A 26105-nucleotide genomic window follows, 5' to 3' on the forward strand; every position below is an offset into this window, starting at 1 on the left:
CAACACTGTCACTGTACTTTTTATATATGTGACTGACATGTTTCTATTAGTGTTGAGTGAGCATGCTCGACACTGCTCGGTACTTGCCCGAGCATCTCACTACTCGGGATGTTCGGCGAGCAGCAAGCATTTTCGGGTTACTCGGGCGGCAGCTCGGGTCTCCGCCCTGCATGTTTGGCGCTCTTTACAAAGCCAATGAACATGCAGGGATTGCCAGCCAGTCACTGTAATGCCGCAGCCATGTTGGTTGTGGGCATTCAGTCCATCACTAGCTGCTGGCATGGGAGGACAAGCGCATCGGGGGCCATCAGAAGGTAAGTATAACATTAATTTTTTATTTTATTCTTTTTTTCACAGATTCTATGGTACCCGGATCCGGAAGAGAGTCTCCTCTCCTCCAGACCCGGGTAGCATCCGCACATTGGAACGCATGGAATGCGCATCTACATATACAGTGATGCGAAATCCGCGCTTCCGCAAAATAATTGGTAGTGCTGCGTTTTTTTCCTCAATGATAATCATAAAGGAATTTTCCGCAGCATGTGCACAGCACATGCGGATTATCATTGGGGAGCATTGCAGACCTTCTACCAAGCGTTCTTTAAGTGTTTCTGCAGCGTTTTTGCTGCTGCGGAAACGCTTAAAAAAAGCATCGTGGGCACACAGCCTTATTTTACCTTATACACAAGTCTTTACCCTGGAAAGGATGTTCCTTAACATATTTCACAGGAAAACAGTTTCAGTTTCGTTTTTGAACGTTTCAATGTGAGCCCGTAAAAGTGTCTTAATACCTCTGACCACGTTGTTGACAGCAGTGACCTGGGGGTCAGAAATGCTTCCTGGGGCGATCCCCATGTCATTTGAGCACTGTCACTATCGTTTTGGGCACTTTTTAGGCTTTCTACAGACTGCCGGGGGTGCCGCCGCAAAAATGCTCGGGTCTCCCATAGACTAACATTGGGCTCGTTGCTCGGGTCGAGCACTCGAGTATCACAGTGAGCTCAGCCCGAGCTTCGAGCACCCGAGCATTTTAGTGCTCGCTCAACACTACTCATGACCCAATATCAACATGGGTTAGCGAGGGACCTTTCCTGTCAAACTAATCTGATCAGCTTTTATGTGGAGGCAAGTTCTGGACTGGACCAAGGAAATGCAGTGGATGTTGTGTATATGGACTTTTCAAAAGCTTTTGATACGGTTCCACACAAAAGGTTAATACATAAAATGAGAACAATGGGGATAGGGGAAAATATATGTATGTGGGTTAAGAACTGGCTCAATGATAGGAAACAAAGGATGGTTATTAATGGAACGCACTCAGACTGGGTCTCAGTTAACAGTGGGGTACCACAGGGGTCAGTATTGGCCCCGCTTCTTTTTAACATATTTATTAATGACCTTGTAGGGGGCATACAGAGTAGTATTTCAATATTTGCAGATGACACTAAACTCTGCAGGGTAATCAATACAGAGGAGGACACTTTTATATTACAGGAGGATCTATGTAAAGTAGAAGCTTGGGCTGATAAATGGCAAATGAGCTTTAATGGGGATAAATGTAAGGTAATGCACTTAGGCAGAGGAAATAAAATGTATAATTATATGCTTAATTGTAAAACACTGGGCAAAACTGTTACTGAAAAAGACCTGGGTGTATTGGTGGACGACAATCTCATGTTTAGTGGCCAGTGTCAGGCAGCTGCTGCAAAGGCAAATAAAATAATGTGATGCATTAAAAGAGGCACAGATGCTCATGAGGAGAACATAATTTTACCTCTATACAAGTCACTAGTGTGACCACACTTAGAATACTGTGTACAGTTCTGGTCTCCGGTGTATAAGAAAGACATAGCTGAACTAGAGCGGGTGCAGAGAAGAGCGACCAAGGTTATTAGAGGACTGGGGAGTCTGTAAAGGTTATTTATTTGGGGTTATTTACTTTGGAAAAACGAAGGCTTAGGGGTGATCTTATTACTATGTACAAGTATATGAGGGGACAGTACAAAGACCTTTCTACTGATCTTTTTACTCTGAGGCCTGAGACGGGGACAAGGGGGCATCTTCTACGTCTGGAGGAAAGAAGGTTTAATCATAATCACAGACGTGGATTCTTTACTGTAAGAGCAGTGAGACTATGGGACTCTCTGCCGCATGATGTTGTAATGAGTGATTCACTACTAAAATTTAAGAAGGGCATGGATGCCTTTCTTGAAAAGTATAATATTACAGGTTATATATACTAGATTCCTTGATAGGGCGTTGATCCAGGGAACTAGTCTGATTGTCACATGGAGTCGGGAAGGAATTTTTTCCCCAATGTAGAGCTTAGAGTTTGCCACATGTTTTTTTTTTTGTCTTCCTCTGGATCAACATGTTAGTCTTCCTTCAACCTTAAAAAATATGTTACTATGTTATTAAATTGGTGCGTTAAAGTATACAAAAAGGAAAAACCTCTCTGAGTATACTTAATGCTAAGTGCAAGAACGTAAAGTGCACTAAGCCTAAGTTATAACTGTCTGAGTTCCATCCCATACTCATTTTACATTATTACAGCTCAACTTAGAAACGATTCATTCTGCGTAGGACTTACTGTCACACAAAACATAAAAAAAAAAAAAGAAAGACTAAAAGGAAAAGGTTAAAGAAATTCTGAGAAGAGGAAGTCATATCATGTGTGGTATAACTAATGAAAATAAGTGTTACTAGAAGATCGATTGTTCATGTAACTAGAGACAGTCATTACCTGTATTATGTACACTTCTTCTCTGCCATTAAACCAAACTTCAAACTTCTTGTTATCCCCTTTCACGTTTTCAGTAATACCAACAGAACTCATCTGATTTATCAAATATAAAGTAAAAGAAAAAAAACATGAATGGATTAGACACAATTTCACAACGGCATGACACCGAAGTCTACAAATGCAGATTCTTCCAAAAGCCTTCCATAGCTATATTTTCAGCACTTCGGCTAGATCTGTCTTTAGGTTTGTCACATCCGACTGTTAACTGACATACAACCATATAATCCTGACTGTATTACACATGCAAGGCATCACGAGAAAGACATTACCTTTAATGCATGCTTAAAGCTGTAGGAAGGAGATTTCTCATGTCCTTCTGTGCTCTCCTCTCTTTTCTTGCAGAAGAGAAGTGTTTTGGCATACAGAAAGAGGTGCCTTTGCATTGGCTTGAATCTGGCCAGATCTTTTACTTTGTTATGTCCTTTCTTGTGATCAGTCCATACATTAAAAGAGCCCTGCATAAGTAACTTCCCGAGCTCACTGAGATCACCCTGCAAGGAAAAGACACATTAAAAGTGAAGGGCTTAAATGCAGCAGTAGTGGCAGATTAAAGGGTTGTCGACAATTTTAAAAAAGTTGCCTGAAAGCAGCTAGTAGTATAAAATAATAAAAAAAGATATTATCAATCCTCCCCTGTTCCAGTGCCGGAGCTTCAGTAATCCTTATTTGTCCTGCATTCAAATAAATCATGTTGTAGCCATAGTTGATATGATTGCGGCAGCCAATCAAGTAATCTGTGTGATAAAGTGCCATACATGCAAGCATCACTGCTGATGCCAATGACTGGCTGCAGCAGGCACATAAATGATGACAGCACTGTCATCACTGCAGGACTGATGGGAACCTCTGGAGTTTCAGGGAATTTACAGATAATTTAAAAACTTTGATGGGAGTGCTTTTTAAAATTGAATAATTATCCCAATAAGATAGAACCTGACCACTGAGGCCACAGATTTGTTGCAGCTTGTAATCAATGACTAGCAGAGTGTCTGGGCTGGATCGGCGGGGGATTGAAGAGGCAAGTACTGGGTTTTTTAGCTATTTTAGTGCACTTGTTTCTCTTTTTTCTTAAATTGTTGTAAATCCCTTTTAAAGAGAATCTGTCACCAGGTTTTTGCTACCCCATCTGACAGCAGTATGATGTAGGGACAGAGACCCTGATTCAAGCAATGTGTCACTTATTGTCACTTTTCATGGCAGATAAAGTTTATAGTTTCCACAGTTCAGTTAGATGGAGAGGCAAGCTATGCTGTCAAGACAGTAAGACCTAAATCAGCAACATTTGTATGTAATGTATTATAATATATTTGAATAATAGTAATAATAATAATAAATATTATTAATTCTTCATAAATCACAACTACCAGATCACTGGCTGGTGTTGGCCTTCATTACACGTCAGGTTCTTCCTATGAAACTAGGATGTTACAATGTATCGGAGTAGGATGTGCGCAGATCCCAGCAGAGTTACTTTCCAGAGATGTCAACAATGAGTTGTAAGCACTTTCCTGTTTTGGGGGATAGCACCCAGTGTGCCAATCACAACTCATACCACAGCTGCTGGTTTGTGTCATATTATTTGGATTTCAATTTTCAGGTCTTGATACTTTAAATTCTTATCGATTTCTTGCTATCTCCAGGTATAATAATAATAATAATAATAATAATATATTCTTCTTTTACCTTCTTAATTTGTACATTCCTAAATAAAGATTTGGAATTAATTATTCTTTCTAATATCTACTAATCTATCAATCACTATAGAAGGAAACACATATTAGGGTCCAGCTTCAGCCAATTTCCTGTTTGTCAGGCAATCCCTGCATGTGTCACAGGTAGTGTTGAGCGATACCTTCCGATATCAGAAAATATCGTATCGGATTGGATCGGACCGATACCCAAAAAGTATCGGATATCGCCGATTCCGATACCGGAAACCAATGCAAGTCAATGGGACACAAATATCGGAATGAAAATAAACCCTTTCTTTCCTTGTAGGTTAATTCTACATGAAGGTAAACAACTAAGAATAATGTAGAATGTATTATGCGAAAAGCCGGCAATTCATCAGCGGCATACACCGGTACCCAACAATTTAGAACAGAAAGAATAGAGCTTCACACATAGATTAGATAGATAGAAACATGTCAGTCACATATATATGAAGTACAGTGACAGTGTTGCTTACTGTACTTGTCATTTAGTGTAAAGGATTTATTAAAAAAAATAATAGTGTTTTCATGCACCGTCTCTTTAAAAAAGCCGGCCGGCAATTCAGCATCTGTACCCGACAATTTAGAATAGAAGGAATAGAGAATCACACATAGATTAGATAGATAGAAACATGTCAGTCTCATATATATGAAGTACAGTGACAGTGTTGATTATTGTACTTGTCATTTAGTGTTAAAATAAAGGATTTATTTTAAAAAAAATTGGCGTGGGGTTCCCCGTAATTTTTGGCTCTAGCGGAGGTTAAGCAGAAAGCTGGGGCAGATGTTTGAAGCCTGGGAAGGGGGTAATACCCACGGAGCTTCTCAGGCTACTAATATCAGCCCCCAGCTGAATACCTAGCCTTTACTAGCTATTAAAATGGGGGACCCCCCAAAAAAATGATGTGGGGTCCCCCCTAATTTAATAGCTAGCAAAGGCTAGGCAGACAGCTGGGGGCTGACATTAATAGCCCAGGAAGGGTGCCATGAATATTGGCCCCCTCCCAGGCTAGAAACACCAGCCGTCAGCCGCCCCAGAAATGGCGCATCCATAGGATGCGCCAATTCTGGCACTTAGCCTCGCTCTTCCCACTGCCCTGTAGCGGTGGCAGTGGGGTAATAGGGCTGGGGTTGATGTCAGCTTATAATGCCAGCTGACATCAAGCCCAGGTTAGTAATGGAGAGGCGTCTATAAGACACCCCCATTACTAACCCCATAGTCAAAGTTAAAAAAAACACAAACACCCAGAATAAAGTCCTTTAATTGAAATAAACACACTATTCTTTATTGTTCTAAATTAAACCATACTTACCATCACACCCATTCCAGCTGAAGCCAACGATCTCCTGCAATAAAAGAAAAATAATAAAGCAACATCATCCTTACCTTTCCATGGTTCCCACGACAGCTTCAGCTCTGCTACATCGAGATGACAGGCTGGACCGCAGCAGAAAGCTGCCATTCAGCCTGTCATCCCGCAGACACTGAGAAGCGCAGGCATGCTTGCTTGGTCATGTCTAATATTGGCGTGACCCCATGAATTTCGGGCTTAGGGCCAGCTGATAATGCCAAGTTGGCCCTAACCCCTTTATTACCCAGTGAGCCACCGCACCAGGGCCCTGGATGAGTTGGGTACAGCGCCAGAAGATGGCGCTTCCATGAACGCGCCATTTTCCGGGGTGGCTGCGGACTGCAATTTGCAGCGGGGGTGGCCCAGAAAGCTTGGGCCTCCCAGCGCTGCGGATTCCAGCCCCCAGCTGCCTAGTTGTACCTGGCTGGACACAAAAACAGGGCGAAGCCCCACGTCAATTTTTTTTAAATTATTTCATGAAATAATTAAAAAAAAAGGGCTTCCCTATATTGTTGTGTCCGGCCAGGTACAAATAGGCAGCTAGTGGTTGGGGGCAGCCCGTTCCTGCCTGCTGTACCTGGCTGGCATACAAAAATATGGCAAAGCCCACGTCAAAATTTTTGGGAAAAATTAATTAAAAAATAAATAATAATTTAGGGACTGCATCTTTATTAACCCCTCAAGTGTCATTTAGTGTTAAAATAAAGGATTTATTAAAAATAAAATTGGTGTGGGATCCCCCATAATTTTAGTCTCTAGCGGAGGTTAAGCAGACGGCTGGGGCAGATGTTTGAAGCCTGGGAAGGGGGTAATACCCACGGAGCTTCCCAGGCTACTAATATCAGCCCCCAGCTGAATACCTAGCCTTTACTAGCTATTAAAATGGGAGACCCACCCAAAAAAATGACGTGGGGTCCCCCCTATTTTAATAGCTAGCAAAGGCTAGGCAGACAGCTGGGGGCTGATATTAATAGCCCAGGAAGGGTGCCATGAATATTGGCCCCCTCCCAGGCTAGAAACACCAGCCGTCAGCCGCCCCAGAAATGGCGCATCCATAGGATGCGACAATTCTGGCACTTAGCCTCGCTCTTCCACGTTGCCCTGGTGCGGTGGCAGGGGGTAATAGTGGTGGGGTTCATGTCAGCGCCAGCTGCCATGAAGTCCAGGTTAGTAATGATGGGCGTCTATAAGACACCCCCATTACTAACCTACAAAGTGTTAAAAATAAAAAACACACTACACCCAGAAAAAAATAATTTATTTGAAATAAAACACACCATTTTATTTAATTCTTAGTTTACTAAAAAAAAAATAGTTACCTGTCCACGTTCCTGTGCTGATCTCCCATGCACAGCTGTCACATCTGGAGAACACGTCTGCTCCCGGCAGCGTGAGCCCCTGACTGAGGTCACCGGAGTGCATTCAGTCAGCGCAGCTCCGGAGACCTCCTTTACGGCACTGCTGTACCGTGGGAATTTCTCACGGTACAGCAGGGCCGTAAAGGAGCTAACCGGAGCAGCGCTGCCTGAACTCCGGTGAACCCGCTTATGCAATGACGGGGCTGCTTTACGGCCCCGTCATTCTAGCGGCGGCAGCGGTTCAGAGCGGTCACATTCTATGTGGCTGCTCTAAACTGGAGATCTTCGTGGGACACTCGTGGACTACTACGGAGGGGTAAGGATAAGGTTGTGGTTTATTATTTTATATTTTATTACAGGAGATCGATGGCTTTGGGGAATTAGGTGTCTAGGTGAGTATAGGTGTAGTTTTTTATTTTTTACTTTATTTTAGGTGGCGATTGGCAGGGACAGGTAATGTATAAACTAATTTATTTTAGGTAACCACGGGCCACCAATGACATGTATTTAAAATTTATTGGGGACACAGTAGGGCAATTTAAATAGCAGGATCAGGCTGATGGGAACTACTGCTCCCATCGAGCTGATCCTGCTGGCACGAGTGGACGGGGGACAGACATAGGCCGATGGGAGTAGTAGTGTCACATCGGCTTATGTTAGCCTGCACGCACACACCCGCAGACACCGCGCACACCCGCACACATCGCACATACACCCACACACACCAATCATGACGGGCTGATGGTCTGCGAGGTGTGGCTGACCTGTGCGGCCGTGGGAAAGTTCATGTGAGTTCATGCAATGCAGTCAAGCATGAACTCACATGAACCCTCCGAGGGCACCGCGGCTACTTCAAATGAACAGGTGATCGGCATCACCTGATACCTCAGCTGTTCATTTGAAATAACCGGCGGGAAAGCGCAGCACAGAACGGGAAAGCCGGCAGTGAAGTCTTTTCACTGCTGGCTTCCCCGCCCGGGTCCTTCGCTCCCTGCTCCTTGGTGCTGTGCTCCCCGCCCGGTCCTAACTTACGATCGGGATGGGAGGTGGCGAGGGGAGCGGAGGATCGGGGTGGGAGGCTGCGGGGAAGCAGTATGGGGCTGTGTAATTGTTTAAATGCCGGCGGCTTTTTACCGCCCGCCGGCTTTTAAACAATCAGGAGAATTCTCTCACGCTGGGATGGCATTCTGATGACAGGCTGGATCGCAGCTGAGCACTGCCATTCAGCTTGTCATCCTTCAGAGACACTGCAGAGCGCAGGCATTATGGGAACTTCCGATTCCGGTATTCGATATTGTAAAAGTATCGGAATTAAGTATCGGAATTCCGATACCGCGAATATCGGCCGATACCCGATATTTCAGTATCGGAATGCTCAACACTAGTCACAGGTGTATGACAGATGTGACACATGCAGCCGCGGTGACACTTTCATCGATGTCGAGCACGCTGAAAATACTTGGAGAGCAACCAAGCATGCTCGCCGAAGGGGTTGACAATTCATACTAGCTCAACACTAATTATAATATATTAAGAAGATAAAAATGTTGATGTTAGTGCTTCTTTAATACATTTGTTGCATGCTCAAAAAAAATTGTTGCATATAAGGAAACCTGGAAAAATCAGATTGGCTGAAGCTGTACCCTAATATGCGTTTCCTTCTATAGTGATTGATAGATTAATAAATATTAGAAAGAATAATTAATTCCAACACTAATTACAATCATCATATTATGTGACACTGTGTACTTACAATTCCTCATTTTTTCTTTCTATCCAGTTAATTCTCTTTTCCTTTAGGTCTATGACATCAAGTGATTAAAAACTGACTAGCTGAATCAGTTCCTTGCATGGGGAGGAGGGAGCAGCTGGGTCAGGAGCTGAACAGGGGAATAATTCATGCAGGGAAAAAAGACTTTCAGTTTCTACACAGAGCAGAGAAAAGAGAAAAAATACTGTAACTGGGTAGAAAGGCAAAATGAGCAATTGTAAGAACACAGTGCTATATAATATGATGAATGCAATATAGTAAATGGAACCTGTCATCAGGTTTGCCCCATATGAGATACATCCAACACCTTTCAGCCCTCATATGCAGCATAATAATATGCTGTATATATGCCGCCAATCTGACCTGCAACAAAAGAAAAACACCTTTTATTAAACTCACCTGGGGGGCAGTCAGGTCTGAGGTATATCATATGGGGCAAACCCGGTGACAGGTTCCCTTTAAGAGGTGTAAGGCAGCGCTATTCATCATGCTGAGGGGCACTCGCTTCACCGGGTCAATTAAAGCACACATGCAACGTCTTTCTGGTATTTCACAATCCAGCAGTTTATTACACTTCATAACTGCTTATAACATAGTCCATCTCAGTGGCTCACCGGCATGTTTACACACATAACATCCAAGAGCCTTTCAAGTGGCAGACAGGCCGACTTGGCTCCAGTTACAGCCTTCAGCAAAGTAACTATATCAATGTCCATATAACGTAGCGTTTTTACCTTTGCCGGGTCGTAGCTGCTTCAGTCAGCTTTGTTCTGCCACAGCTGTGGCTTTATGGCTTCCCAGATGGGGGTCTCCAGCCCTCGTACCTTCCAAGGCTACTGGCATCTCTTACACACACAGGGATCCAGCCTCTGCCTTTCAGGACTCTTGTCTTCCAAGCCTCTTGCCCTCCAAGGCTACTGGCATCTCTTACACACAAGGATCCAGCCTCAGCCTTTCAGGCTTCACCAGGCTTCACCAGGCCTCACTAGGCCTCTCTCTCTAGCCTCTCCAGGGTAACGGTGTCCCACACACAGGGAACAGGCCTCACGCCTTTCCACACCCTGTTTCAAAAGCACCAGGATTATATATCCTTCAGTGCACATAGGACCTGTAATGATGTCACAGTCATGTGATCAGTCGTTCAGTGCACACAGGACCTGTAATGATGTCACAGTCATGTGATCAGTCCTTCTAAAGGAGAGGTACATTGTCAGCCAGAACACACCCTGGACCATTACAGTAATGCCGCAAGAAGCGGCATTACAGAGGATAACAACTTTGATGGGAGTGCTTCTTTAACCCCTTCACAACATGTACCATTTATGTACGGCGCTGCGGAAAGTGCGTTCCCGCAAAGCAAAGTACATATACAGTGCCACTATATCTGGTCACCGCGGGGCCTGTCCAGCCCCCTTTCGCATCGGTGATCGCTGTGATTGGCTGATCAATTCTGACCAGCAAATCACAGTGCTGTCACAATAAAGTTGTAAAAAAAAAAATCAATGTGGCATGTTGTGATTGGTGCTGTCTGAGACAGCACCAAGTACAGCAGTCACAATGGATGGTGTGATCGCGACTTCATCTCGGCTGATTAACCCCTTTGCCGCTGATTGGCTGAACAATAGTTACTGACTAATCAGTGACAAAAGGGTTAATCCAAAATAGCGGTCACTGTTCTGCATGCCATTTTTACCTCAAAGTTGGCATTTTTTAAAAAACTAGTTCTTAAAAGGAATTTACCTATGTATAAGCAAAAATTTAGAATTTTTAAGGTGGCAAAACTATCAAAAGATTTTTCTTTATAAACTAGCACAAAGAATTTACATAAATGCAAAAACTGTGATTTTTCTGTGCTCAAAAAAATGTAACATATAGACACCTAAAAATACATGTTCCCCATTAGGTTTTGTGATTTGCTTAGAATTAGATGAGGTCAGGACTTACTACAAACATGTTTTTGTTAGTAAAATAATTGGCTAAATTGTCTGGTTTCATGAAATACTGCCAGGAAATGTTAAACAATGTGGTATACCTGGATGAACTGGTCTGATGCTTCGATGTGACCATTCAGCAAGTAATACACAAACATTACTGTAAAGGTCTGTTTGCTGAGATTTGTTGTGGTGTTGTCCACACTTCATTCTGTAAATGTTGCTATGCAGTTGGAGATCTGTAGCTTTCTGCTCTCCTTGCATTTAGTTTTATTTACCGTAGTTATACACAGAGGTTAAAGTCATGGAACACAATGAAGTCGTGTGCTACATTTGTGCCTTTTTCAATGCTTACCTCGTATCCTGTAATAGCTATTTGGTGCATTGAGTCATTCACAGATTTTATGATATCCAACACAGTTGCAAGTGCTTCTTCTAACTCAGCTGTTCCTTCAGAATTCTTGCTGCACTTAAGCATTTCCTATAATGAAAAAAATGCCATTAAGAACGGATTATAATTTATGCACTGATCAAATCATTGTTTTATACTTACAATAATATTGACAATGCTGTACTGATTGAAGGAAAAAATGTGTGCTTCCTAGTATAATAGACAGATTCCCCTTCTTGTCCCATACACGCCGGTAACTCAGATACGCAGCGCCACCGGAGCACGATGCCACGGCCAGCGGATCGTCAGCTGGGTGGTGCTCAGAATTTGGCTGGAATCCTCTAATTATTAATAACTTCCACACTTTTCTGATCAACAAGGTTCATTTGGGAACGTCTGATTGCTATTTTGCATTAGTCTGTTTTCTGACTATGCTTATTGATAGCTGGCCACCCGGATCTAAATCTGTCCTATTGCCGCACATATTAGTATGAAAACCTGACTAGTAGACATATTTACTTCATATTCACTTCTGCCCAAATGATCTTGTACACAGGAGGAGGGATTCTTGCTACTATACAAAGCAGCACATGAGAAACAGCTTTCTTATCACTAGTAGTATGAAATTCAAACTAACAAAATGTTCACATAAACACATAAAATTAGCAAGAAACAATATATAGAGAGAAAATATAACAACCTAACTGGGCTACATACAATATTATTTTTTCAACCCATCCAGAATCCACAGGCTATGAAGACTCACTATGTACAGTAGCTCCATTAAAAGTGTGAATTTAAAGATTTGCATATTCAGTGTAAGGAGGCCAGCGGCAGGAAATGAAGAAGAACTTGAAACATCAGTAAAATTCTATTTTTTTTGCATTCACAGTAAAAGATCATATCTCTTAGGAAAACCCCTTTCACAAATAATAAAAGACACTTCCTATCTACCCATCGATGTCTAGACAAGGCTTTATAAATATGTTTAGTTCAGTTTCTAATTTGTAAATATTAAAGCGAAAGTTTAAAATGTGTCTGCAATAGAAAACTGAAATGATTAATGATTAATAATGATAGTCTTTGCAGAGCTTAGTGTGTTCATAGTGACATATTGGTGTTAGTGATGCTTTTGGTAACTTGGTGACAATGTACAATTATACAGTCATCATCTCCAACAACTGAAACAAGTTCTGGCAGGCTTCTAATCAAACATCTCATAAATATTAGTTCTGTAAAGAGAAGCTGTACAGTATATAAAGGGCAGAACCTGGTTGCATGATTGACGCCAGGTATGCCTTTCTCCAAAACACTCCGTTACTTCCGGTCATGTCTCACGGGCGATGAAGTTACTGACTTCATCGCTAGTGAGACATGACTGGGGATGATCTATGGAGCGTCATTCTCAGAACGACGCTCCATAGCTTGCAGTAGAGAATCATTGGATGTCGCGGGAACCACAATGGATTACTTCGGACCTGTGGGGATTATTTTTTAATAATAAATGGGTGAACCAAGGAATGTGTTGAAGAGTCTTTATTCAAATAAACTTTTTTTCTCCTGTGTGTGTGTCTTTTTATTTTTAAATACAGGGTTATTAATGGGGTTGTCTGATAGATGCCTCTCCATTACTAACCCCTGGGCTTGATGCCAGCTCACATTACACAGCTGACATCAACGCCAAAAACTATTAACCTGATAGCCACCTCACCAGGGCAATCGAGAAGAGCCGTGGCTAAGCGCCAAAATTGGCGCATCTATTGGATGTGCCATTTCTGGGGAGGCTAAGGGATGGTCTTATTAGGCTGGGAAGGGACCAAAATCCAGCCTATTAATATCAGACCCTAGCTGTCTGCATTGCCTTAGCTAGTTATTAAAAATAGGGGGGACCCCACATCATTTTTTTAGGCCCCCCCTATTTTTAATAACCAGCAAAGGCAAAGCAGACAGGCGGGGGCTGATATTAATAGACTGGGAAGATCCATGGATATTGGGCCCTTCCCAGCATAATAAGACCAGCTCACAGCTGTCTTCTTTTTCTTGGCTGGTTATTAAAAATAAAGGGGGGACACCACGTCGTTTTTTTTATTATTTATTTATTTTACACTGTGCCTCACTCGCGCAGCGTCCTGTCCCTATGATAGTCAGAGCCTAATGGTGTCAAGACCCGTCACCCGGCGGTTATACAGACTGGCCAATCACAGCCATGCCAATACTTGGCATGGCTGCGATGGCTGTGGAAGTGCCCACAGTCTAAAAGCTTGTTGACGGGCTGGCTGCAGCCTTTAAACAAACTATATTCGGCACTGAACCTGAACAGTAAAATGGACTTTTGGAAAAAGTCATTGTTCGGAGTTTGGCATCGGAGACGGTACGAACCCCAAACTTTACAGTTCTGGTTTGCTCATCCCTACAGGTCTTTCCCAATGTACACAGAGGAAAACATGCAATCATGCAACCAGGTTCTGATTAATGTGGCCTGCAGTTCACAGTATGAATCTAGTGATAGGTTCCATTTGAACTACAAGATCACAGTAAGACACTATACATACAGTTGTTTTATTGCCCCATAAAAGCTCCAAAAATTACAGAGCTGTAATATAGCAACCATTAAAGTTTATGCAACCATACTGAGCGACATAGAGAGTACAGTTTTAGGCTGTGAGCCCACGATGCGTTTTTTAAGCGTTTCCGCAGCAGCAAAAACGCTGCAGAAATGCTTAAAAAACGCATGGTAGAAGGCCTGCCATGTCCCCCAATGACAATCCGCATGTGCTGTGCACATGCTGCGGAAATTTCTGCTGCAGATTATCATTGCGGAAAAAAACGCAGCACTACTAATTATTTTGCGGAAGTTCTGCGTCTTCATCGCCATTGACTTGCATTAGAACGCACCAATTCCGCAAGACTGCATCTGTACTTGCGTAATTGGCATGTTCTAATGTGCGGATGGTACCCGGGTGTGGAGGACAGGAGACTCTCCTCCACACCCAGGTACCATCAAAAGCTGTAAAAAAAAGAATAAAATAAAAAATAAAGATTATATTCACATTCCGACGGCCCCCGGACTCCTTCCCTGTGCTTGCCTACAGATCGCGCAGGACTGAAGGACCTGCGGTGACGTCACAGTCATGTGACGGCAGGTCCTTCAGTACAGCGTACTGCGATCTGCCGGCAGCCAGCACAGGAGCGCAGCAAGACTGCAGGGGCCATCGGAAGGTAAGTATAGATTTTTTTAAAAATTTTTTTTGACATTCTCTTGGGTCACACTATATAAATCCATGCCGTTTGCATGGATTTATATAGTGTGACCGAGTTGTCAAGCACTTTCCAAGTGATGCTAAAATCGCTTGGAAAGCGCTTGTCAACCCGCATGCGGAAATGCAAGTGAAGAACGTTTCACATCCGCATGTCCCTGGCAGGAAAAACGCATGTACAATCCGCATGTACAATCCGCATGTACAATCCACATATACAATCCGCATGCCAGGGAGATGCAGAAACGCTCAGGAAAAAATCCTGAGCATTTCTGCATCGTGGGCACATAGCCTTACTCTGCTGGAGTCATACAGATTCAGACAAAACATAATCGCTTCTAGAGAAGAATATTTCTATAATACATTACTGTAAGTAGGATATCTTAGCATCATGAAATATAGTAACATGAAAAAAATTACATATACTATTTCAATATTGATATGTACAATAATAAATCTACTGAGAGTCACGGATAAAAACATCTTCTGGACATCAAATATTTGCAACAATGAACTAAACAATGATATATAATTTATATATACAGTCATGGCCGAAAGTGTTGGCACCCTTGAAATTGTTCCAGAAAATGAAGTATTTCTCCCAGAAAATTATTGCAATTACACATCTTTTGTTATATACATGTTTATTTCCTTTGTGTGTATTGGAACAACACAAAAAACAGAGACATAATTTCACACAAAACTCCAAAAATGGGCCGGACAACATTGTTGGCACTTTTCCAACAGCCATTACTTGTGGGCTGTATTGCTATGGCTAACTAAACTTCGATATACGTTTTGATATTTCCTGTGAGTGTTCCACACTACTATGTCTTATGAATATCACCACCTTATATCATGTAGACACCTTTCTTCGGGGCCACGTATTTTATTATACTACTTAGCCCTTATTTTTTGTATTACTCAGTAGCCATTCGCTGGTAGGACTAGCATTACAAGTCCATATTACCTGTTTGGCATATTACTATTTTTCATCTATTGTTGCTACATTTGTGTAGTTCCGTACATTTAACCCCTCATTGCTCTATCATGTAATCTTCTGACTTGAGGGTCTAATATTTATTTAAAATCACAGGGTATATCATATCCAAGTATATCTGTTATATGTACTGTTATTCCACCATCTATTGCTGCTACATACGTGTGATTGTACATACTTAGCCCCCTACTCTCTTATTGATTTCAATGTCTCGTTTATGGGGGTTATGCCATGTTCCCCCATATCGCTTTTAGCCGTTTTGCTCACCTATCGATGTTTAGTGTTTGTATTATGATATGTAATATTTATGAAATAAACTTGAACATATTTCATTATCCTTTTGGTTTTCCGGTCTCGCCCTCTATTGATATATATCAGACATCTGTATATATTACTCTTTTATATATTGGAAGATACCCATTTTTTGGTGTTATTGGTCATCTGAGGATTATATTTCACTTTTTAGTGATCTTATTCATAGGTTAATATTTGTCAGCTATTATGCTGTGTGGTGTAGTTTCCATACAATCAGTGTTTTACCTGCAGATTATCACTACAGGACTAGATCTCATGTGCACAGGAAGCTGTCAGTTAGCGGTGTGGGTGGGGTTATACATAGTTGAGCAATTAGGCAACTGTTACAACAGGGATTCTAGCAAAAAATCACCAAGCAGTCCAGTAAGTGACACATCCCTGAAATCAGGCTCTCAGCCAGTACATTATGCTGCTCTCAGATAACATAGCAAAAACCTGCTGACAGATTCACCTTTATGAAAAATGCATTATTCTTAACACATTAAGAAAGGCTTTTTATTATTAAGTTACTCTTATTTGTCTATGAAGAACAAATTAGGCGGCTTTTATAATGGCTGCTGGCACATTAGTATAGAAAGCGTAAATAAATAATTAATAATAAGTATTTCTATTAATGAGTATTTCTCAATTTATTAAAAATAATGGACTTTTTCATTAGTTTATTTTCTTTATATCCTGGCGAATCCCTTTAATACATCAAACTTTATGCTTCATATTCCATCATTAATATTCTTTTCCTCATATCCAAATTCCAATCTCTTGGTTTTCTTGACCATTTTATCCTTTTGCCAGTTTTATTCATGTTTCTTTATTTGCAACCCTGCCTGTAACACTACCACTAGGAACTGGCTTCTTACTTTTGCAGATGACACTGGTATTTCACATGAATGAATCTCCAAATGTGGAGACCATAAGCTCTTTGTTTCTCCAACTGCATACTCTGATGTGTGAATCCTCTTACTTGTTTTTCTGGTTAGTTCCACTTAGCCCCTCATCGCTTAAGACAGTAATCACACATGAAATCTTCAGCTTGTGGTTAGTAATTTAACACATGGAATAGCATTTAGTTCCCAAAACAACAATAGTTTGACTTGTCCCTTTACAGAGCTGTTTCCATCTCTTTTGAAAAATGTTGTTTCAAATTCTCTTTATTTAATTAGTTTTTAACAAAGGATAAATGAATAAGAGTAGGGAAGAAGGGGGGAGAACATAAAATGTGAGCTATTGGGGGGGATGGGAAGGTTGGGGGAAGGGAAATGCCTAAGTTAGTTGGTTTCCTTTTGAAAATTTTTGATCTCAGAAGTTGAACAGAAGGAGTTTGCCATTAGGCCCGTGCATTAATGGATGCTAACATTTTAACTTTACAGTCATGCTATAAGGCTGTGTGCCCACAATGCAGATTAATGTGTTTCCGCATTAAAATCGCTTGTCAAGAGGTCTGCCATGTTTCCCAATGATAATCCGCATGAGCTGTGCACATGCTGCGAAAATTTCCGCTGCGGATTATCAGTGCGGAAAAATCAGCACAACCAATTTGGGAGCGATTTTGTGGCAAAATCGCGCCTATTGACTTGCATTGAACCGAATAACATTCGCATTTATATTGTGTGACCAACTTATGAGGAGATTTCTGCTTCAAATCGTGCATAAAAAGGATTAAAAAGTAAAAAGAAAAAAAAAAAAACTTATATTCACCTCTCCAGCGGCCCCTGGTCTCGTCCCGGCGGCGATCCTCTCTCCTCAGTGGCCCGGGGTGTACTGGCAGGACCTGCGGTGATGTCATTTGGTCAGCTGATGGTCACGCGACGATCACCTGACCGTTGACAGCAGCGGTCGCGTGACCATCAGCTGACTAAATGACGTTACCGCAGGTCCTGCCAGTACACTGCGGGCCGCCGAGGAGAGAGGATCGCTGCCGGGAGGAGACCAGGGGCCGCTGGAGAGGTGAATATAAGGTTTGTTTTTTCTTTTTACTTTTTAATTCTTTTTATTTACACTAGATGCACGATTTGAAGCAGAAATCTCCTCATAAGTTGGTCACACAATATAAATCCATGCCGGTTGCATGGATTTATATTGTGTGACCAACTTGTCAAGCTCTTTTCCAATTGATGCTCAAAATCGCTTGGAAAAAAGCTTGAAAAAAAAACGTATGTAAAAACGCTTGAAAAACGCTGAAAAAAACGCATGTAAAATCCCCATTTTTCTGCCAAGGAGATGCAGAAACGCTCAGGAAATTTCTACTTCAAATCTGCATCGTGGGCACATAGTGAACTAACAATAAAATAAATAATAAATGATTAATTTAAAAAAAACTGTTTTATCTATATTTTAAACAGAATCTGCCATTATAACAAAAAGGAGGTGGAATCTGGGTGTGTGACCATATATACAGTATACAGTTTATGTGCTGTATATGTGTCCAATTTTGGAACCGGATTAACGGTGCATATTAAAGTTAAGACTGCACCAAAATGCCTTTTTGAGAGCATCTGACTGGCTGAGAGGGACCAATTAATACATCAAGTAACAGCAAAGGGTTATCATAGTGGCACACATAGATACATGCCTATTTTTTTAATAAATATATAAAAAATACATGTGTACATTAGCAATGCTGTACTGTAGTGATTCAATAGATAACATGGGGGATTGGAAGCAGAGAACTGAAGTGACATAGGGACATAGTGAAGAGAATACTGGTTGAAAAGAAAAATGAATCCAAATGTAAAAACCACATTTGCATAGAAGTCATACATGTGTTTTTTTGTCCTTATGGTGTGGTTAACAATTTACACCATTACTGCAGTCTTTACACTACTCCTGTTGTATCATATTTTAGACTGTTTAGCATAAAACTTTTCTTATTTCTTCTCTAAATTATTTTCGGCTTTACAATAAGTTTAATTAACCTGGATAATTACTTCCATCTACAGCAGGTTCACTCATTTTTCTGCCTTTATTTTCATGTTCATGTGTTTTTTTGTGTATAGATTTGAGTTATGTGAGTCAATAGAAGGAGATTTTCATGATGTTTTTTGAGACATTTTTGTGCATTCTAAGTATATAAAAAAATAACAGTAGTACCATTCCTGCACCCTAGGGATATAAATCATATTAGACATGTTTATTTGATACGTTTGATGCACTACTGCTTCTTCATTTCAAATTTACTTAAAGGGAATCTGTCCCCATATTTTTGCTATGTAATCTGAGAGCAGCATGATGTAGGGGCAGAGACCCTGATTCAAGCGATGTGTCATTTGCTAGTCTGAATGCTGCCATTTTGATACAAACACATTTTTTCTCTGCTGCAAATTGCTGAGCCCTGTATAATCCCATATAATCCCATAACTGATTGGCAGCTTTCTATGTACACTGTACAATGACAGAAAGCTGCTAATCAGTGGTGGGGGTGGGGTTATACAGAGCAGTTGACTATGTGTAATCTTCTGTTGATAAAACACTTGTGTATCGCCCTTCAGGCCAACCCAACAACTCTGAGATCACTTTGCAACCTGGCTTCCTTCCGCATTTTCTGTTCTATGATATTCCCATTCTTATCATGTGGGACTTTAACATTCCCATAAGTCACCCATCTTCTATCTCTAACCTTCTCTCTAGGCATTTACACTGGACCTGGTCTTCTGACTTTCCTCAGTATATGATTTTACTAACTCCCCTCTCCCGTTTCCTGACCACAACCGTCTTTCCTTCTCTATCAAAGTTTGATGCTAAACTCAGGACATCTCTATGTAGCACCCTGAGGATTCGGCTGCTACAGGGGTATTGCACCTCAACCCAGAGGTGTGATATTCCACTCCCGGGTAAGGAAGGAGTGTGGAACTGAGCTCAGATAGACTGCATGCACTACATACATCCCATTCCAGAGGAGCAGGCCGACGGTACTCCCACTTAGAAATGTGCAGGTACAACCGAGCCTGTTCCTGGCTGGAGTGGGAGGGGGGTGGTACATCCCATGTAGTGTAGGGGCAGATAGGGGGAGCAGTCTGGGTAGTGATAGGAGCTCATTGGGTGCTGGTCACCTGAGCTCACACATAGAGGGATATATAAGGAGGGCACCAACTTAGATCAGGGTCAGACGCTGAGAACAAGTCAGTTGGAGAGGAGAGAGAAGGAAACAGCAGCCCTGGAGAGAGAGAGAGTGGAGCAGAGAAAGACCCAGAGGGGGAAGACTGAAGGGACCCAAGAACCCAAATTAGAGCACCGGGTGAGGAGTCAGCAAGAGGGTACCGGAACCCAAGCTGGTGGGGGCAAAGACATTCCCCAGCCAGAGACCGGAGACCGTGGGCAGTGTCTGTCACGGTCACCCACCACATTCACCCCGAAGGCACACCACATGAAGGGTCAGGGAACCCAGGGCCAAGGGTGTCCCAAAAGAAGGCCCGAGGGAGCTGGACCTAGGTGAATCACTGGTGGGGACGGCTGAAGAAAGGACAGAGGGAGAGCTCAGGGCCACGCTCTGGACTTGTTTGGGGGTTGGCCGGATCCAGGACCTGGTGGACGCAGCACGGCTCGGGTGGTCACTAGCAGCTGGAGTGACCAGTACAACATCAGCAGTAAGTAAACACCCTTAACTGCACAACCCGAGTCTGTCTTCATTGCCGGCTGCATCACACCACCACAACCCCCATCCTCTGCGCCTGTCCCCTCTGAGGCTATACCCCTCCCGTTGGGGGTTATCCCACCAAGCTGCGCACCCACCATCAGCCTCAGCGGACCCTGCTGCAGCGGCGGCCACAGTGACCGCATCACAACGGGTGGCGTAGTCGACACAAAAGAACTTTAGTAACATCTGTAGAACTGCCACATCACACTGAGCTTGACGCCCTGGGCACGGGACCGGGTCACAGCCGCTCGGAGACTACAACCCCCCCCATCTGATCCGGTGCCGGGTATTCCCCTCAAAAAGGAATATGTCCCAGGGGGCGCGTCAACTTTGGCGTAGTCGGCAGGATTACGTGCCCGCAACACCCGGGTACTGCGTGCCTGAAGAAAAGTGCAAGTTTACCTCAGAAAGAAGTCTCCCGCCGGTTCCGGAGGGTCCACGCCATCGGACTCCATCACCAGTCGTTTCCCGCCGATTGTCCGCCATTTCCAGCTTGTTCCCGCCATCTGCAGAGTTTCCCGCCACTGGGCGACGCTTCCCGCCAAAACCGCAGATTTCCCGCCTTGGAAGAGCAGCGGACGCCATTATGGGCGTGCCAAAGGAGGGCAAGAGGCCACCTCCCATCGTGGGCCAGGACAGAAAATGGCGCCAAAAGTGGAAACCGCCCCCACCAACAGAGACTGTGATGCTGGAGGTGTCTGTCAGCGTGAAAGAACTACCCCTGGAGCTGACAGTCACCGAGTTGCCCCGGGACCGCCCTCGAAGTGGGAGGAGACGAAAGAGAAGAGAAAAGATGGGTGTCGCTTGGAGCAGTCTGGAGCGAGCGCACCCGGAGGCAAGAGGTCTAACGAGGAGTAGCGGAGGGGCTTGCCCGGAGATGGAGGGAGAGCGGAACAGCACCGGCCCGCTGGCCAGGAGTCTGCTAGAGACCGAGGAAGGAGGGCAGAGCAGCACCGGCCCGCTGGCCAGGAGCCTGCCGGAAGCCGAGCAGAGCAGCACCGACCCGATGGTCAGGAGCCTGCTAGAGTCCACAACCCCGCTAGGTCTAGCGGAGATCCTAGCGCAGCTCCCCCGAGACCGGGAGTGTGCACAAACTGCCCTGGAGGGCCTCGCAAGGAGGATGGCCCGGGTACAGCGCGAGATACTGGCGGAGTGGGGCCGGGAGATGACCCAGCAAGCAGAGACCAGTCAACGGAGCACGCTACCCTGGAAGAGGAAGCAGACCGCCTCTGAGGATGGCGCAGGAGGACCCAAGGCCGGAGACGGCGCCGAGGAGGGAGCCGAACGCATGGAGGCAGGTAAAGGGGACGCCTATACCCCAAGCCGTGACACCGCTTACCTGCCCCAGCTCCCCGTCGCAGAGCCCGAAAGTCCCCCTGCTGTGCCCGTAGCCGCCAGGTCACCGCCATGGACTAGGCCCCGACCGGAAGCCGCCGCAGCGACCCCTGTGACGTCACGCGCCTCGACCCGGAGCGTGACAAAGCAGGAAATACCACCAGCCTGGTCGCAAGGCCTAGTACCCCCGGGCGCCGCACCACCAACAGCGCCCCCTACCTCCGCGGAGCCTCCGGCCTGGCCGCAAGGCCAGGTAGCCCAGGGCGCCGCCGTCCTAACGGTGCCCTTCACCTTCCAGGTGCCCCAGGCCTGGCCGCAAGGCCTGGGCAACCCGGGCGCCACCACCACCGCGCCCGCAATACCTAGGGTGCCACACCTGGGGGAGGACCTCTTCGGCCAGCTCACATGGCCGGACGGGCGGCCCTTCATCTGGCCCGAAGGGTACCCTGAGCTGGAGCGGCAGCAAAGACTAGGGCCCTTGTGTGAGCCCCTAATCCCGGCTCCGAAGCCCGTGGCTCGGGTCTCGCCTCCTCTAGCAGAAGCCCAATTCGTGTGGGACCCCACGGGAGAAGATTTGATGGGGTTCACCGGAGAAACTCGGGCAGCCGCAGCTGAACGTACAGAGTGTTGCCGTCAACAGCTGGCAGAGTTTAAGAGAGAACGGGAGGAGAGGCGGGTCAGAGAACAACAGGCCCAAATCCAGAGCGCGGAGCAGAAGAGCCGGACTAGGAGGAACCCCCGTGCAGCGCATTGTCCCCGCACCATCGGGACAGTGATAAAGTTCAACCCGCAGCATGGGTGGGGCTTTATTCGGGACCGTAACAACCGCGGTGACGTTTTTGTGACCCGCAGAGACGTCGAGTCCCACCTGCCGGAAGGTCACAAAGGCCGTGACCTCTACGTCGGAGACGAGGTCACTTTCACCCGGCACAAGTGTGCCAAAGGACCTTACGCCCTCCACGTACACCGCTTGACGGAGGAGGAGTTGCGGTACGGGGAGGAGGAGTCAGAGGACCCGGACGGGTCTGAAGAAACATCATATCAAGAAAGAGCAGGAGGAAGACGCCGTTGAGTGCGGCAGAGCAGGAGCTGTAAATAGTTACCCAATCGGGGTATATAGAAACTGAAACTGTTGCTGCTAAAATAGTCCCCGTTGGGACCAGGGAACTGTTTACCCGTTAACCCCTTCATCCTACAGGCTGAGGACTGTGAGCAGCCATTCCCTACCCTCTACCTGGCCGAGGACTGAGAGCGGCCAACTTTCAACCTTCCCTGTATATAGTTGCGCGTCCTAAAGCGCCCCCTACCGGTTTTATAGAAAACCAGATTTTCTAAGAGACTGTCGCACTTTTCCCGGACACACGTTGCACAGTGTCCGGAGGAGGAACCAGAGACAAGAGAAGTCTACGAGAATGTTTATATAAAAAGTTTTATATATATATAATGTTTATATGTTTTATATGTTCATATAAAAATTTTGTATGTTTTGGTGCTTTATGTCTTACAGCCCGAGGACGTGCTGTGATTTACCAGGGGGGAATGTAGCACCCTGAGGATTCGGCTGCTACAGGGGTATTGCACCTCAACCCAGAGGTGTGATATTCCACTCCCGGGTAAGGAAGGAGTGTGGAACTGAGCTCAGATAGACTGCATGCACTACATACATCCCATTCCAGAGGAGCAGGCCGACGGTACTCCCACTTAGAAATGTGCAGGTACAACCGAGCCTGTTCCTGGCTGGAGTGGGAGGGGGGTGGTACATCCCATGTAGTGTAGGGGCAGATAGGGGGAGCAGTCTGGGTAGTGATAGGAGCTCATTGGGTGCTGGTCACCTGAGCTCACACATAGAGGGATATATAAGGAGGGCACCAACTTAGATCAGGGTCAGACGCTGAGAACAAGTCAGTTGGAGAGGAGAGAGAAGGAAACAGCAGCCCTGGAGAGAGAGAGAGTGGAGCAGAGAAAGACCCAGAGGGGGAAGACTGAAGGGACCCAAGAACCCAAATTAGAGCACCGGGTGAGGAGTCAGCAAGAGGGTACCGGAACCCAAGCTGGTGGGGGCAAAGACATTCCCCAGCCAGAGACCGGAGACCGTGGGCAGTGTCTGTCACGGTCACCCACCACATTCACCCCGAAGGCACACCACATGAAGGGTCAGGGAACCCAGGGCCAAGGGTGTCCCAAAAGAAGGCCCGAGGGAGCTGGACCTAGGTGAATCACTGGTGGGGACGGCTGAAGAAAGGACAGAGGGAGAGCTCAGGGCCACGCTCTGGACTTGTTTGGGGGTTGGCCGGATCCAGGACCTGGTGGACGCAGCACGGCTCGGGTGGTCACTAGCAGCTGGAGTGACCAGTACAACATCAGCAGTAAGTAAACACCCTTAACTGCACAACCCGAGTCTGTCTTCATTGCCGGCTGCATCGCACCACCACAACCCCCATCCTCTGCGCCTGTCCCCTCTGAGGCTATACCCCTCCCGTTGGGGGTTATCCCACCAAGCTGCGCACCCACCATCAGCCTCAGCGGACCCTGCTGCAGCGGCGGCCACAGTGACCGCATCACAACGGGTGGCGTAGTCGACACAAAAGAACTTTAGTAACATCTGTAGAACTGCCACATCACACTGAGCTTGACGCCCTGGGCACGGGACCGGGTCACAGCCGCTCGGAGACTACAACCCCCCCCATCTGATCCGGTGCCGGGTATTCCCCTCAAAAAGGAATATGTCCCAGGGGGCGCGTCATCTACATATTACACATAAAGAATTCTTTTGTGCGAAAAGATTTTATCCATTGTAAATTTATGCGCAAAACATAACTCTGCCCTTAATCTTGCCAAACAAACCTTCTTCACCACCCTCATCACCTACTTTTCCAACAATCCAACATAATTCTTTAACACTTTTTACTTCCTCCTTAGAGAGCAGATTTTCTCCAAATCCCCTAATAACATGGATCCTATCCAATCCCACATTTCAACAAGTTCACTTTCTATCTTTGAACTGGTGATGGAAGAAGTTACCAGGATCCTTGCTTTTCTTTCTCCTACTAACTGCACCAGTCACCAAATTCACTCACAACTCCAGCATCTTTCCATCCTCCTTAAAACATGCTGCTATAACCCCATTACTAAAAAACACTACTCTCGCCTGACTTGCTAACCCTTTTCAATCCGGTTTCCGCTCTTTACACAGCCCTTACTAAAGTCTCTAATGATCTACTAACAGCTAAATCTAATAGCCGCTACTCCCATCTAATTCTCCTGGATCTCTGGGCATCATTTCACACAGTGGATCACCAGCTTCTCCTCACTATGCTTTATCGATCTCAAGGATACCGCTGTCTTGGATGTCCTCCTACCCCTCTGCTGCCTTCAGTGTATAAATTTCTGGATCTTCTTATTTTTCTCTTCCCCTTACTATTGGGATTTCTCACAATTTAGTCCTATGTTCCCTCCTCTTCTCTCTATACAGCGCCCCGTTGGACAATCCATCAGCAGATTTGGTTTTCAGTACCATCTCTAAGCTGATGACTCCCAATTATACACCTCTTCTCCTGACAACACAATCACATCACTACAAAATATCACTGCTAATCTGACTGCTGTCTCTATCTGAAACTGAATCTGCCCAAAACTGGACTGACTGTGTTTCCTCCCTGTACTATCCTACTTAAACCCAAAATTACCATTTCTGTGGCTGATTCTACAATAACTCCCCTTACTGTTTTGGGGTTATATTTGACTCAGAGCTTTCTTTCACTCCCTACCTATTTCTAATTACTCCCTCTCTCATGTCACATGCTCCCTTTAAAACATCTAGATAATCCGTCCACTTTTTACCTTTGACACTGCAAAAACGTTAACTGTTTCTCTTATTCATTCTCACCTGGACTACTGCAGCTGTTTATTAATTGGTTACCCTCATACTATACTCTCCAATCATTTAGGCAGTAGCCAGGGTTATATTTCTGTCCAGACACTACACCGATGCCTCCACCCTGTGCCAGTCTTTGTACTGGTTCCCTATCTGTTACAGAGTACAATATAAATGTATCGCTCTCACCCACAAAGCTCTCCACAGTACTGCACTCCCCTACGTCTTCTCACATCTCTGTCTATCACCCAACCCATGCTCTTCGTTTTACTAGTGATCTATGACTAACATCCTCTATAATCCATACTTCACACTTCCATCTCCAAGAATTCTCTCGTTCTGTGCCAGTTCTCTGGAATGCACCATCCCGGAAAAT

At 44.8% G+C, this 26105-nt stretch overlaps 1 protein-coding gene across 8 annotated transcripts in view; it reads right to left on the reverse strand.

Moving 5' to 3' along the window:
* LOC141259288 (guanine nucleotide exchange factor DBS-like) overlaps window positions 1-26105 on the reverse strand; it is a 354703-nt gene that overhangs the window by 109952 nt on the left and 218646 nt on the right. For all 8 annotated transcript variants that reach the window (XM_073674992.1, XM_073674991.1, XM_073674998.1 and 5 more), the window contains 3 exons: window positions 11283-11408; window positions 3073-3294; window positions 2744-2836 (listed from right to left, as the gene is read on the reverse strand). In XM_073674992.1, the coding sequence (XP_073531093.1) occupies window positions 2744-2836; window positions 3073-3294; window positions 11283-11408 (441 nt within the window). The remainder of the gene's footprint in view (window positions 1-2743; window positions 2837-3072; window positions 3295-11282; window positions 11409-26105) is intronic.

The sequence above is a fragment of the Phyllobates terribilis genome, unplaced genomic scaffold, assembly GCF_046119375.1.
Source record: "Phyllobates terribilis strain yellow unplaced genomic scaffold, ASM4611937v1 Scaffold_3__8_contigs__length_932513732, whole genome shotgun sequence".
Classification (NCBI taxonomy): Eukaryota; Metazoa; Chordata; class Amphibia; order Anura; family Dendrobatidae; genus Phyllobates; species Phyllobates terribilis.